The following is a 15,689-nucleotide window of genomic DNA, read 5'->3' as shown; positions in this document are numbered from 1 at the left end:
ACTTTTAGACCATGGGCACTTCAGAAGCCATCACAGACATGCAAAGTATTGGCATGGCTGTGATTGGCAAGCGCAGAGAATGACCCAGCCTGTATAAAGGCCAGATCACAAATGTTGCCGCTAAAATGCTCTCATTAGTGTAGGGATAGGACACAGTTGGAGTGAGGCAGACTGATTGCGCACTTTGCAATCCATACTTGTGGGAGTACTGTGCTAAAAGCCATTGTGTGTACTCTGCATCCATATCTGCGGGAATTCTGTGCTATAAGCCATTGTGTGTACTCTGCATCCATATCTGTGAGAGTACTGTGCTAAAAGCCATTGTGTGTACTCTGCATCCATATCTGTGGGAGTACTGTGCTAAAAGCCATTGTGTGTACTCTGCATCCATATCTGTGGGAGTACTGTGCTAAAAGCCATTGTGTGTACTCTGCATCCATATCTGTGGGAGTACTGTGCTAAAAGTGTGGGGGTGTACTCTGCATCTAGATCTGAGGGAGTACTGTGCTAAAAGCTGTGTTGTGTACTCTGCAACCCATATCTGCAGCAGTACTGTGCTAAAAGTGTGGGGGTGTACTCTGCATCTAGATCTGTGGGAGTACTGTGCAAAAACCCGCTATGTGTATTCTTCAATCCAAATCTGTGGGACTACTGTTCCTTTAAGCTGTGGTTTGTACTCTGCACCCCCTGCCTGTGGGAGTACTGTGTCTTTAAGCCGCTGTGTGTTTTTAGTAGTCTGGGAGATAAACAATTGACATCAGCGATCTTGTTGCCATTTATAGGCCCAAAAAATAATTTTTCAGGACCGCTGTGTTTTCCAGTAGTATTGCAAATAAATAAATCTAGTCTTCTGCCATCTCTTTGTGAGTAGTGTTTAGAAAAACCACTTCCAAATCAGGGACGTGACAATGATGGTGCTGTTGTAGCTGCTGAAGGTAGTGTAGCTGATGCAGTGAGAAGACTTGGTCATTCGGTACCTGCTACATTCCCAAATACAACAACATTTTCTGGTGCATGTAGACGACAGGATGTTATGTGTCCATTCGCAGGCCTGAATACTGCTGCACGAATGGTGAGGCCACAAGCAGGGCTGTGGATGGAGTTGGTAAGCCAAACCACAATTTCCCTGACTCCCCAGCACTGGTCACCACTGAGCATGTACATAAGGTGCAGCAAAGATTCCTCTCAACTAAAAGCCCATCCTGCATTGAACTACTATACTCAATTTATTAGATATTTTAGGAGTTGGAGTCGTTCCATTTTATACCGACTCCACCAAAGTTGACACAGACTCCGACTCCACAAGATGTTGAAAAGCTGTTCGACTGGCTGGTTCACTGCAGAAAGTGCACAGTTGGCACCTGAGAACCGTGGTCATACAGCTTCCACCTCACCCCGTTACAAATTAGCCAAATAGCATAACTATTTGCCATTCGTTTCATTTGGGCGCCTCCTCCAGAAAAAAATAAGCCAAACAACGGTGTTGGCCACCTCCTCTGCTTATACCTATAGCACGATGTCCACGTCTTCCTCGACTCGTACCTACGCCTCCTGGTTATAGAATGCTAGTTTTAGTTCCACAGTGCTTTATAGACGACATCATCACTGTCCCCATTGGGGCTCACAATCTAATTTACCTATCAGTTTATCTTTGGAGTGTGGGAGGAAACCGGAGAACCTGGAGGAAACCCACGGAATCACTGGGAGAAGATACAAACTCCTTGCAGATGTTGTCCTTGGTTGGATTTGAAACCAGGACCCCAGCACTGTAACATTGCAGTGCTAACCACCGAGCCACCGTGCTGTCCTTTCTCCCACCTCCTCCTGTTCCACCTGGGTCAAGATTATTTTTTTTTTTATTTCTGCTCTGCTTAGCATAGAGACAGGACATAGCTGTAATGAGGGACAGTATTAGGTTTTACATGTGCGCAGTTTTACAAAAACACTGTGTACTCTGCACCCTTGTCTGTGAGAGTACTGTAAGTAACCAAAAGTGTGTATTGTTTAACCCATATCTTTGCCTTTAAAGGTACCGTCACACTGAACGATATCGCTAGCGATCCGTGACGTTGCAGCGTCCTCGCTAGCGATATCGTTGAGTTTGACACGCAGCAGCGATCTGGATCCTGCTGTGACATCGTTGGTCGCTGCAGAAAGTCCAGAACTTTATTTCGTCGCTGGATCTCCCGCAGACATCGCTGAATCGGCGTGTGTGACGCCGATCCAGCGATGTCGTCACTGGTAAGCAAGGTAAACATCGGGTTACTAAGCGCAGGGCCGCGCTTAGTAACCCGATGTTTACCCTGGTTACCAGTGTAAAAGTAAAAAAAACAAACACTACATACTTACATTCCGGTGTCTGTCCCCCGGCGCTCTGCTTCTCTGCACTCATCCTGCATTAGCGCCGGCCAGCTGGAAAGCACAGCGGTGACGTCACCGCTCTGCTTTCCGGCCGCTGTGCTTACACAGTGCAGAGGAAAGCACAGCGCCGGGGACAGACAGCGGAAGGTAAGTATGTAGTGTTTGGTTTTTTTTTACTTTTACGCTGGTAACCAGGGTAAACATCGGGTTACTAAGCGCGGCCCTGCGCTTAGTAACCCGATGTTTACCCTGGTTACCCGGGGAACGGCATCGTTGGTCACTGGAGAGCTGTCTGTGTGACAGCTCTCTAAGACGCTGTGTGTTGTCTGCAACCCTGCCTGTGGGGTACTATGCCTATTGTCTGGGTATTAATTTTTTTTCAGCTTTTGCAGGGGAAATGTGGAAACATGCTCTATGGGTGAAATTTGTTAGTACCTTCTATGGGGTACGGTGCCCAAAAGCCTCTGTGCATTCTGCAGCCATGTCTATACGAGTAGTGTGCCTAAAAAATTTTTTTACTCTTCTTTGTGCCCTAATGCTCATTAAAGGACTTATCCACTCATTCAAATTACAGAGCCTCCATTGTTATGGAGGGCTATTCTGTCTCCCTAAATCAATTGCTGACTCAGTTGAGACGTGGCTAATTTGCTTGACTGCTGCCTTCCATAGATGTGGTACCTGTTTTATCAGGTTGCCTCTCCAGAATAGCACCCAGATTCTCCGTTACCTGTGTGTACTCTGCAATTCCGCCTGTGGGTGGTTTGATGTTGGACGGCTGAGAGTGCCTCCAGTTCCTTCACTTTGTGGTCCACTGGTTCCCCTCTTAATCATGGCCCCGGTTCGATCAAACAAGAAAATAGAAACGGAGTACAATTCCATTATCCTTAGCTGAAGTATACAGACATGGATGCCTTCTTTGAACAATACTTTTTTTTCAAGGGAAACACTTCAGGCCCCCCGCGCCCTAAGGCAACAATATTGGGGAGGTGTCCCAGGGCAGGGGGGCTGGGACTGGTGGTAGCAAGACTCGCGTAGGACTGCCAGCTATGTACAGAATCAAACTGCAAACCTTATCTGCAGCCTCTCCATAATGCTACTGTATGAAGATAAAGTCTGGCTCTGTGGGTGAAATTTTTTAACTGGACTGCCATTAGCAAGCCTCACGGAGGACCGTCAGCTCCATCCAAGATCACACTACCAGCTTTCATAGGCGGCATAAGGGTATGTGCACACGTTGCGGATTCTCTGCGGATCCGTGGCGTTTTTTGAGGTACAGAAACGCTGCAGATCTGCAATTGATTTACAGTACAATGTAAATCAATGAGAAAAAAAAATGCTGTGTGCACACTTTGCGGAAAATCCGCTGCGGAAACGCTGCGGTTTAAAAGAAGCAGCATGTCACTTTTTTGTAAATCTGCAGCGTTTTTGTACCCATTCCATTATAGAAAACCACAGGGGGAAAAAACGCAGCAAACCCGCAAGAAAACTGCAGCAAAAATGCACAAAAAACGCAACAAATCCGCAGGTGCGTTTTCTGCCAGGAGAGGCAGAATCCACACAAGAAATTCCTAAGCCTAATCCGCAACGTGTGTACATAGCCTTAGTAATGTACACAACTGGAGTTTACATTTTTTTTAGTTGTGGGGGATATGTGAAAACATGCTCCGTGGGGGGCATTCTGTCCAATGCTCCGTGGGTGAAGTTTGTAAGCTGCTTCTATGGGAGTTCTCTGCCCCATACTCTGTGGGTGATTTTTTTTTTTTTTTTTATAGGATTCTGTTAGGTACTGTGCCCCATGCACTGTGGGTGAAATTTTTAGCTGTTTCTATTTAACAAAAAATAAAAAGTTTTTTCCCCCCTCACAAATAAAAGGCAGTGGTTGCTTTAGCAATATGTAACATTTAGGCTGTGTGCACACGTTGCGGTTTTTTTTGCGTTTTTCCCCGATAAAAACGCTATAAAACCGCAAAAAAAAAAAAAACGCATACAATAAGCATCCCATCATTTAGAATGAATTCTGCATGTTTTGTGCACATGATGCGGTTTTTTCCGCGAAAAAAACGCATTGCGGTAAAAGCCGCAGCATGTTCATTAATTTTCCGTTTTTTTTGCGGATTTCCCACTCCAAAATGCATTGGGAAATGTCCGGAAAAAACCGCGGCAAAAACGCATGCGGTTTTCTTGCAGAAAATGTCCGGAATTCTCAGGAATTCTGCACATAGCCTTACAATAGAAAAATGCTTATGCCTAAACACAGCAGTATTTTAATTCCTTTTAGGTTATGTTCACACGTTGCGCTTTTTATGCACATTTTCAGCTGCGTTTTACAGTACCAGCAAAGAAATCGCTATTTAGGGTTGAGAATAACATTTGTTTTGTATAAGAACTGGCTTTTCATTAATACAAATGGAAGAGCAGGATTTAATTTGAGGCCCCATTGGTAACGCTGTGTAAGAAGAGAATGATAAACCGTACAGCGCTACAGAACAAGTTGGCATTATACGAGTGATGGAAAACAACACTGAACAAATCTGCCATCATGATAGTTGTGAATACATGGGGAAAATAAAATTATGGATTACTTTCATTAATTGTGCTGCTAAAGTGATCATAAGCTGCACGATCAGGAAATGCAAGTGCTGCTCATGGTGACATTTACAACAGGCATCGATCAAAAGAACCGTCACTAGCCAACATTGACGCCCCTCTACGCCGGATCGTAAAGACGGAAATGTCAGTCAGATCCTCCGGCCATGAATTTTCAAAATTGTTTGTCAGTGATTTAGAAAGTTGGCAGTAGCGAGTCACAGACCTGAACTACTACATCTTCATCTTAAAAGGGATACCTAACATTAGTAAAACATGGCGATTTCTTTAGAAAACTATGACCCCCATTGGATGTGTATGATATTGCAGCTCAGCTCTATTCATTTCAATGGGGCCCGAGTTGTAATGCCAGATGCAACCCCATGGTCAGGAATGGGGCAATTTCTGATAGAACACAGCCATGCTCTTCTAATCCTGGACAAAATATTCCATGACTTAAAGCACCACTCCAGCATGGTTTTACTTATTGCAGCACTGGAGTGGTGTAACTAAAGGAAATTCCCTGACCGTAGCATTATACTCACCAGCTGCCGTCGTGATCTGCTATCAGTGCCGCTCTGGTCCCAATCCGCCATCTTGTGACCGATTGGAAGTTAAAGTTAACGGTCACAAGCTCTCAATGTGAGTCTATTAGCGCCCCGTTCTGGCTCTCAAACTTACACTAGGTTGTGACTTCCGGATCAACCAGCAAACACTGGAGCAATCTCCAGAAAACCGGAATGGCGCCGGTAAAAGATGAAGGTGACGTCTGGTAAGTATAATACTAGGGGCATGGAGCTTGCTCTAGTTGCACCACTCTACCGCTGCAATAATAAAAAAAAAAAAACTGGAGTGGTGCTTTGAAATATTGGACTTGCTGTGGACTAAGAACACCTAGTGTTCGAAACGCGTTCAGCTGTATCATGGTCGTCCTTCCGTTCATTGGATATTGCTGATTTTTGACATGCAGTGTTTCCTCTTTTTTAAAATAATTTGGAATAAAAACTTGATTTTATATACTTTCCTGAGCTGGATTCCTCTTTCATTCTCAGTGCTTTGAAATATGCAATGACAATGTTGGATCAGGGGGAGTCCAAACTGTGGATCCCCAATAATCAGCTGAGTAGGGAGAAAGCAGCACAACGGTGCACACTGTGTCCCTTCATTGGTTATAAGCCTAGACCTACTCAAGCTTGCAGGAGAGCAGAAGTAGAAAATTGCACAGACTTGTGCCGTGATCATGGTGCTTCCTGGCGCCATCCGTTTCCCAAGTAAGTGACACATGCACACGGCCATCCGCATAATATAAAAGAAAAGGCGAGTCCTCAGACCTGGTCACCTTTTGTTACTGCTCCATGCTCACATGCCCATTGTACACACTTTAAGGCTGATGTCACACTAGCAGTATTTGGTCAGTATTTTACATCAGTATTTGTAAGCCAAAACCATACTTATACTTTTCCGCTAATTGTTCCACTCCTGGTTTTGGCTACAAATACTGAGGTAAAATACTGACCAAATACTGCTAGTGTGACGGCAGCCTAAGTGGTGGACATCAGTTTTTAGCACTCTCTATAAGGGCAGTCTCACATGTCCAGATATTTCCGGTACCGGAAAAAAATCGGTACCGGGATTATCAGTGTCCGTGTGCCGGTACGTTTCTGTGGCACATCAGTGCGGCACATGTGTGCCGCCCATGTGCCCACTGGGTACCACACGCACCGTGCCGGAGACAGCGCTAAAGTTTAGCGCTGTCCCCGGCATCGTGCTGAAGCCCCATTCATATCTTCCTTGCAGCAGCGTTTGCTGTAGAGAAGATATGAATATATGAATATTAGTGTGTAAAATCAATATCCAGGTCCCCACCCCCCTCCCACCCCCTGTGCGCCCCAGCTGCCAACCCCCCCGCCCCTCCCACCCCCTGTGCACCCCAGCAGCCCTCCTCCCCCCCCCCCCCCCCCGCTGTGATTAAAATACCCACCCAGCTTCCGGATCCCTCGCAGCGTCCAGTCCTGGCTGCACCTTGTACTGTATGAGCGGTCATGTGGGGCCGCTCATTTACAGTAATGAATATGCGGCTCCACTCCTTTGGGAGGTGGAGCCGCATATTCGTGATTGTAATCGGCGGTCCCACGTGACCGCTCATCCAGTATACCTGGATATTGATTTTACACACTAATATTTATATCTTCTCTACAGCAAACGCTGCTGCAGGGAAGATATGAATGGGGCTTCAGCACCAGTTGGGGGGGGGGGGGGCAGCGCTTAATGTAGCGCTGTCTCCTGCAGGGCACACGGACAACGTCCGTGTGCGGTACGTGTTTTACACGGACCCATTGACTTTAATGGGTCTGTGTAATCCGTGCGCTCCCACGAACACTGACATGTCTCCGTGTTTGGCACACGGAGACACGGTCCGCAAAAAATCAATGACATCTGTACAGATGCATTGATTTTTATGTGTCTACGTGTGTCAGTGTCTCTGGTACGTGAGGAAACTGTCACCTCACGTACCGGAGCCACTGACATGTGAAACCGGCCTAAGGCGGATCAAAAGTAGGTAGGGGAGTAAGGTTAACAGGCAAAGAAGGTGAGCCACATATTGCCAATAACCTGTTCACACCAGATTAAGAATGAATTCAGACGTCCATATGCGGCCGCAATGTCTGGAGCGACCACGAGTAGGGTATGTGCATCCAACATCTCAGGAAACGTTGGCTTTTTTTCCCTGATACTTCTTGAGTGTTTTGGGTTTTTTAAATTGTTTCCTGAGCACATTTTCAACCCTTTTTGGCAGCGATTATGAACGTCTTTTTTACTGGCATTCAACAATGAAGAAACCATTGGCGAATTTTCAAGCAAAAATGTTGTCGAAACACTCAGGCGCCCGTCGAGCCATCCCACTAAGGCTACTTTCACACTAGCGTCGGATTCGGCCCGTCGCATTGCGTCGGGCCGAGATTCCGACGCTAGCGTTTGTTGTGCCGCACAACGGGTGCAGCGGATGCATTTCTCCGGCGCATCCGCTGCCCCATTGTAAGGTGCGGGGAGGTGGGGGCGGAGTTCCGGCCGCGCATGTGCGGTCGGAAAAAGCGGTCCGTCGGCTGCAAAAAACGTTACATTTAACGTTTTTTGCTCCCAGCGGTCCGCCATAACACAGCGCAACCGTCGCAAGACGGTTGCGACGTGTGTCAATACGTCGCAATGCGTCGGTAATGTAACTCTATGGGGCAAAAACGCATCCTGCAAACAACTTTGCAGGATGCGTTTTTTCCCCTAAACGACGGATTGCGACGTATTAAAAAAAACGCCAGTGTGAAAGTAGCCTGACTTGTATTAGAAAAGATAAAGCAACTTCTAAGTGGAAAACACCTGAAGAACAATCAGATCACTTCTTTTAACCGGTTGGAGATGTTGGAGACCCCAAGTGGATAAAAGATGCGAAAAAAACCTGAATGCATGGACAGCAAGTTGTTTTCACATAGAAATTAATGTTAATTCTTTTGTTTAGTTGGCGCTTTTTCAGGCGGGTTTTGGAGCCGAGCCACATGAAAAAGAATTGGGTGCACGTAAGTGGCTCAGTGGTTAGCACTGTAGACCTGCACTCGCTGGGGTCCTGGGTTCAAATCCCACCAAGGACAACATCTACAGGGTGTTTATTGAGTTTCCTACCAGACTCCTAAGGGTATGTGTCCACGTTCAGGATTGCATCAGGATTTGGTCAGGATTTTATGTCAGTATTTGTAAGCCAAAACCAGGAGTGGGTGATAAATGCAGAAGTGGTGCATATGTTTCTATTATACTTTTCCTCTAATTGTTACACTCCTGGTTTTGGCTTACAAATACTGACATAAAATCCTGACCAAATCCTGATGCAATCCTGAACGTGGACACATACCCTAAGACATACTGATAGGGAATTTAGATTGTGAGCCGGCCAATAGGGACAGAGTTGATGAGGTCTGTAAAGCGCTGTGGAATTAATGGCGCTATATAAGCGAGTAAAATAATTAAAACAAATATACCTTTATAGCATGTATGAAAATGTTAGTTCAGATCATGAGAACAGTCGTTGGTTTCGATACTGTGGATCATATATAGACCTTGAAATACAAACATGTGAATTCAGCCTGAGAAGTAGGACCAATGTGTCTACCTAGCCCAACGCACGCAGATAGAAGCAATAGACGGATCAGAGACTTTCAGAAAAATATATTACGGAAAAGCAGATGAGTGTTGTACCTCCCCGCACGACTGATAAAGGCGATCGCATTGGTAATCGTTCTTCCTTTTATGATAAAGCGATATTTTCTTTGTGAAATTGTAATTGACTAAAAATGTCCTTTTCATCAACTCGCATTGATTAAAATGTACCCAAGCCTATAGAAGAGCACACGACACATTCTCCGTCCTGCCAGAACATCTCTCATAGACACAATCCCATTATATAACGTAGACGCCAGGGCCCAGAGCCACATCTTCTAGAATATTCATCCGATACAACTTGTTTCCACCCGTATAGAGGAAACAATGACAGCGACACAAGGCCAATAACACACGACGTTATCATCGTCCACATCAACACGGACCAGGTGACCCGGCCGCAGTCGCCCCAGATCTGTGTACACCCGACAGAGGCATTTAGGCAAGTACTGGGCTCCGGCTGCAGACACTAGGCCACATGAAGCAGCTGACTGGAGGGAGGCACAGAGCCGGCTTCCAGAATTCAATTAACCCCCTGCAGCAAGCAGCCGGCCTGAGCGGCCTTACATAACTACACACAACCCCTAAAAGAAAACCCCCCAACACAGCACAATATAACATGGCGAGGATAAACAAAATGAGGCGCAAGGAGAGGTCCTAGTGATCCGCCATTAGGGGTATTTGAGGCACTAGTGATCCGCCGTATGGGCTATTCTGTGCACTAGGGATCCGCCGTATGGGCTATTCTGTGCACTAGGGATCCGCCGTATGGGCTATTCTGTGCACTAGGGATCTGCCGTATGGGCTATTCTGTGCACTAGGGATCCGCCGTATGGGCTATTCTGTGCACTAGGGATCCGCCGTATGGGCTATTCTGTGCACTAGGGATCCGCCGTATGGGCTATTCTGTGCACTAGGGATCCGCCGTATGGGCTATTCTGTGCACTAGGGATCCGCCGTATGGGCTATTCTGTGCACTAGGGATCCGCCGTAAGGGGCATTCGAGGCACTAGGGATCCGCCGTAAGGGGCATTCGAGGCACTAGGGATCCGCCGTAAGGGGGATTCGAGGCACTAGGGATCCGCCGTAAGGGGGATTCGAGGCACTAGGGATCCGCCGTAAGGGGGATTCGAGGCACTAGGGATCCGCCGTAAGGGGGATTCGAGGCACTACGCCCTAAACTGGGTATAAACATCTATGAAACAGCCATTGAAGGCCCATGTGGGGTCCGGGGCCCAGGCATCCGCTCACACCCGTGTCTGCCGTTATATAAATTCACCAGGGTGTGATCTATCGGCTCAATTGTTTCTAGATTTACCAAAACAATCATTTTGTAATTGAAACAATGTATCATGTACCCGATAGAAGACTAAGCATGTGGCACCAGCCTTTGTTCCGGGCTATGGCACGGATCGGCACAGGCAATTTAGTGACTATATTTACCAAAATATTCATCAATAAGTTGGGGACACCGGCTGTAAGTTTCATATCACAACAGTCACACTCCATAGAAGTCATTTCAATCACACAACAGCGAGCAGGCACAAGACCACCCTGTGGACCCCAATACTTCCCACAAGCAGCCTCTCCATTCAGTAGCATGCGTTATGTGGCACAACGTTGGTGACCTGGTCAGGGGGCTGAGTCTTAGTGGGGGGAGGGCAATGTGCACGACCAATTTCCAATGAAAATGACCAGTGCCAACAGCCTAGTACCGTGTGTGCCCGGGTAACCCATGGCATCGCCAAGCACTCTGCCAGCACCCCCAGACTTCGATGCTTCCCTGCCCAGGCCCCCAGCCATCTCCCACCCTGTAGTGAGCCCCCAGGAGCAGACCTGTTTTCTTCTGGTGTGTTTCCTGCTGCTGTAGGGCGTGTTTCTGCTCATGTTTTATCGGCTTTGGCTGGTACTTGGCGCTGCCCTCTGCTCCATGCTGCAGGCTGGCCGTGTAGTAGTAGTAGCTGGGCGCGGAGTGCAGATGGTGGTGGTGGTTGTGCTGCTGCTGCTGCTGCTGTGGGCCAGGCTGCTCCTCCATTGAAAGTGTCTGCTCCCCCTGTGCTGCTGGCTGCAGAGCACACAGCCCCTCTCCGGACGCGGGTGCAGAGCTGCCTCCTCCACTCAGGCCCAGCCGGTTGGTTCGAGGACTTTCTAGAAACGATTGACTGTCTCTCTCCAGCAATCAGACATCTCCAAGTGCCCGTGTTCTCCTCCCCCGGCCCCGTGTGCGGCCTCCTCTCCCCTCCCTGCACCCTGCTTCTGCAACCTCACAGGGCTGGGCTTCAACGTCAGCACTATGGCGGCCACTATGTGCAGCAGCACTTTACGGGCAGGAGGCCGAGGACTACTCCCCTCACTGGACCAACACCACACTCCGTCTCCTAGCTCAGCGGATTTGTGCGAGATTATCATAAACAGACACAATGTGTTTATGTAATAGACTATGCCTATAATCCTACAATCTACATAATATTACTATATAGCACAATACAGTGCCATATACAATAGATAACATATAACACTATTATATACCACAATACTGTCCTCATATACTGTGCACAACATGTCACTACAGTGCCATATACAATACATAACATATAACACTATTATATACCACAATACTGTCCTCATATACTGTGCACAACATGTCACCACAGTGCCATATACAATACATAACATATAACACTTATATACCACAATACTGTCCTCATATACTGTGCACAACATGTCACTACAGTGCCATATACAATACATAACATATAACACTATTATATACCACAATACTGTCCTCATATACTGTGCACAACATGTCACTACAGTGCCATATACAATACATAATGTACAATATAACACTATTATATACCACAATACTGTCCTCATATACTGTGCACAACATGTCACCACAGTGCCATATACAATACATAACATATAACACTTATATACCACAATACTGTCCTCATATACAGTGCACAACACGTCACCACAGTGCCATACACAATACATAGCGTACAATATAACACTATTATATACCACAATACTGTCCTCATATACTGTGCACAACATGTCACTACAGTGCCATATACAATACATAACATATAACACTATTATATACCACAATACTGTCCTCATATACTGTGCACAACATGTCACTACAGTGCCATATACAATACATAACATATAACACTATTATATACCACAATACTGTCCTCATATACTGTGCACAACACGTCACCACAGTACCATATACAATACATAATGTACACCATAACACTATTATATACCACAATACTGTCCTCATATACTGTGCACAACACGTCACCACAGTGCCATATACAATACATAATGTACAATATAACACTATTATATACCACAATACTGTCCTCATATACAGTGCACAACACGTCACCACAGTGCCATACACAATACATAATGTACAATATAACACTATTATATACCACAATACTGTCCTCATATACTGTGCACAACATGTCACCACAGTGCCATATACAATACATAATGTACAATATAACACTATTATATACCACACTACTGTCCTCATATACTGTGCACAACACGTCACCACAGTGCCATATACACTACATAACGTACAATATAACACTATTATATACCACACTACTGTCCTCATATACAGTGCACAACACGTCACCACAGTGCCATACACAATACATAGCGTACAATATAACACTATTATATACCACAATACTGTCCTCATATACAGTGCACAACACGTCACTACAGTGCCATATACAATACATAACATATAACACTATTATATACCACAATACTGTCCTCATATACTGTGCACAACATGTCACTACAGTGCCATATACAATACATAACATATAACCCTATTATATACCACAATACTGTCCTCATATACTGTGCACAACACGTCACCACAGTGCCATATACAATACATAACATATAACACTATTATATACCACAATACTGTCCTCATATACTGTGCACAACACGTCACCACAGTGCCATACACAATACATAATGTACAATATAACACTATTATATACCACAATACTGTCCTCATATACTGTGCACAACACGTCACCACAGTGCCATATACAATACATAACATATAACACTATTATATACCACAATACTGTCCTCATATACTGTGCACAAGACGTCACCACAGTGCCATATACAATACATAACATATAACACTATTATATACCACAATACTGTCCTCATATACTGTGCACAACACGTCACCACAGTGCCATATACACTACATAACGTACAATATAACACTATTATATACCACACTACTGTCCTCATATACTGTGCACAACACGTCACCACAGTGCCATATACACTACATAACGTACAATATAACACTATTATATACCACACTACTGTCCTCATATACAGTGCACAACACGTCACCACAGTGCCATACACAATACATAGCGTACAATATAACACTATTATATACCACAATACTGTCCTCATATACAGTGCACAACACGTCACTACAGTGCCATATACAATACATAACATATAACACTATTATATACCACAATACTGTCCTCATATACTGTGCACAACATGTCACTACAGTGCCATATACAATACATAACATATAACCCTATTATATACCACAATACTGTCCTCATATACTGTGCACAACACGTCACCACAGTGCCATATACAATACATAACATATAACACTATTATATACCACAATACTGTCCTCATATACTGTGCACAACACGTCACCACAGTGCCATATACAATACATAACATATAACACTATTATATACCACAATACTGTCCTCATATACTGTGCACAACACGTCACCACAGTGCCATACACAATACATAATGTACAATATAACACTATTATATACCACAATACTGTCCTCATATACTGTGCACAACACGTCACCACAGTGCCATACACAATACATAATGTACAATATAACACTATTATATACCACAATACTGTCCTCATATACTGTGCACAACACGTCACCACAGTGCCATATACAATACATAACATATAACACTATTATATACCACAATACTGTCCTCATATACTGTGCACAACACGTCACCACAGTGCCATATACAATACATAACATATAACACTATTATTCACCACAGTGCCATACACAATACATAATGTACAATATAACACTATTATATACCACAATACTGTCTCATATACTGTGCACAACACGTCACCACAGTGCCATATACACTACATAACATATAACACTATTATATACCACAATACTGTCCTCATATACTGTGCACAACACGTCACCACAGTGCCATACACAATACATAATGTACAATATAACACTATTATATACCACAATACTGTCCTCATATACAGTGCACAACACGTCACCACAGTGCCATATACAATACATAACATATAACACTATTATATGCCACAATACTGTCCTCATATACTGTGCACAACACGTCACCACAGTGCCATACACAATACATATTGTACAATATAACACTATTATATACCACAATACTGTCCTCATATACTGTGCACAACACGTCACCACAGTGCCATATACAATACATAACATATAACACTATTATATACCACAATACTGTCCTCATATACTGTGCACAACACATCACCACAGTGCCATACACAATACATAATGTACAATATAACACTATTATATACCACAATACTGTCCTCATATACTGTGCACAACACGTCACCACAGTGCCATATACAATACATAATGTACAATATAACACTATTATATACCACAATACTGTCCTCATATACAGTGCACAACACGTCACCACAGTGCCATACACAATACATAATGTACAATATAACACTATTATATACCACAATACTGTCCTCATATACTGTGTACAACACGTCACCACAGTGCCATACACAATACATAATGTACAATATAACACTATTATATACCACACTACTGTCCTCATATACTGTGCACAACACGTCACCACAGTGCCATATACACTACATAACGTACAATATAACACTATTATATACCACAATACTGTCCTCATATACTGTGCACAACACGTCACCACAGTGCCATATACAATACATAATGTACAATATAACACTATTATATACCACAATACTGTCCTCATATACTGTGCACAACACATCACCACAGTGCCATATACACTACATAACGTACAATATAACACTATTATATACCACAATACTGTCCTCATATACTGTGCACAACATGTCACCACAGTGCCATATACAATACATAATGTACAATATAACACTATTATATACCACAATACTGTCCTCATATACTGTGTACAACACGTCACCACAGTGCCATACACAATACATAATGTACAATATAACACTATTATATACCACACTACTGTCCTCATATACTGTGCACAACACGTCACCACAGTGCCATATACACTACATAACGTACAATATAACACTATTATATACCACAATACTGTCCTCATATACTGTGCACAACACGTCACCACAGTGCCATATACAATACATAACA

The 15,689-nt window shown here is 44.2% G+C and overlaps 1 protein-coding gene across 1 annotated transcript in view; it reads right to left on the bottom strand.

Moving 5' to 3' along the window:
- The window catches only part of NUFIP2 (nuclear FMR1 interacting protein 2), a 45,356-nt gene extending 33,954 nt beyond the window's left edge, over positions 1-11,402 (bottom strand). Inside the window, exon 1 of the mRNA XM_069761186.1 lies at positions 10,987-11,402. Within this exon, the coding sequence (XP_069617287.1) occupies positions 10,987-11,185 (199 nt within the window). The 5' untranslated portion in view covers positions 11,186-11,402. The remainder of the gene's footprint in view (positions 1-10,986) is intronic.
- Between the last annotated feature and the right edge of the window lie 4,287 nt (positions 11,403-15,689).

Source organism: Ranitomeya imitator, chromosome 3, assembly GCF_032444005.1.
Source record: "Ranitomeya imitator isolate aRanImi1 chromosome 3, aRanImi1.pri, whole genome shotgun sequence".
Lineage (NCBI taxonomy): Eukaryota > Metazoa > Chordata > Amphibia > Anura > Dendrobatidae > Ranitomeya > Ranitomeya imitator.
Note: the sequence above shows the minus strand (reverse complement) of the source record. Positions and strands in the feature narration are given on the sequence as shown.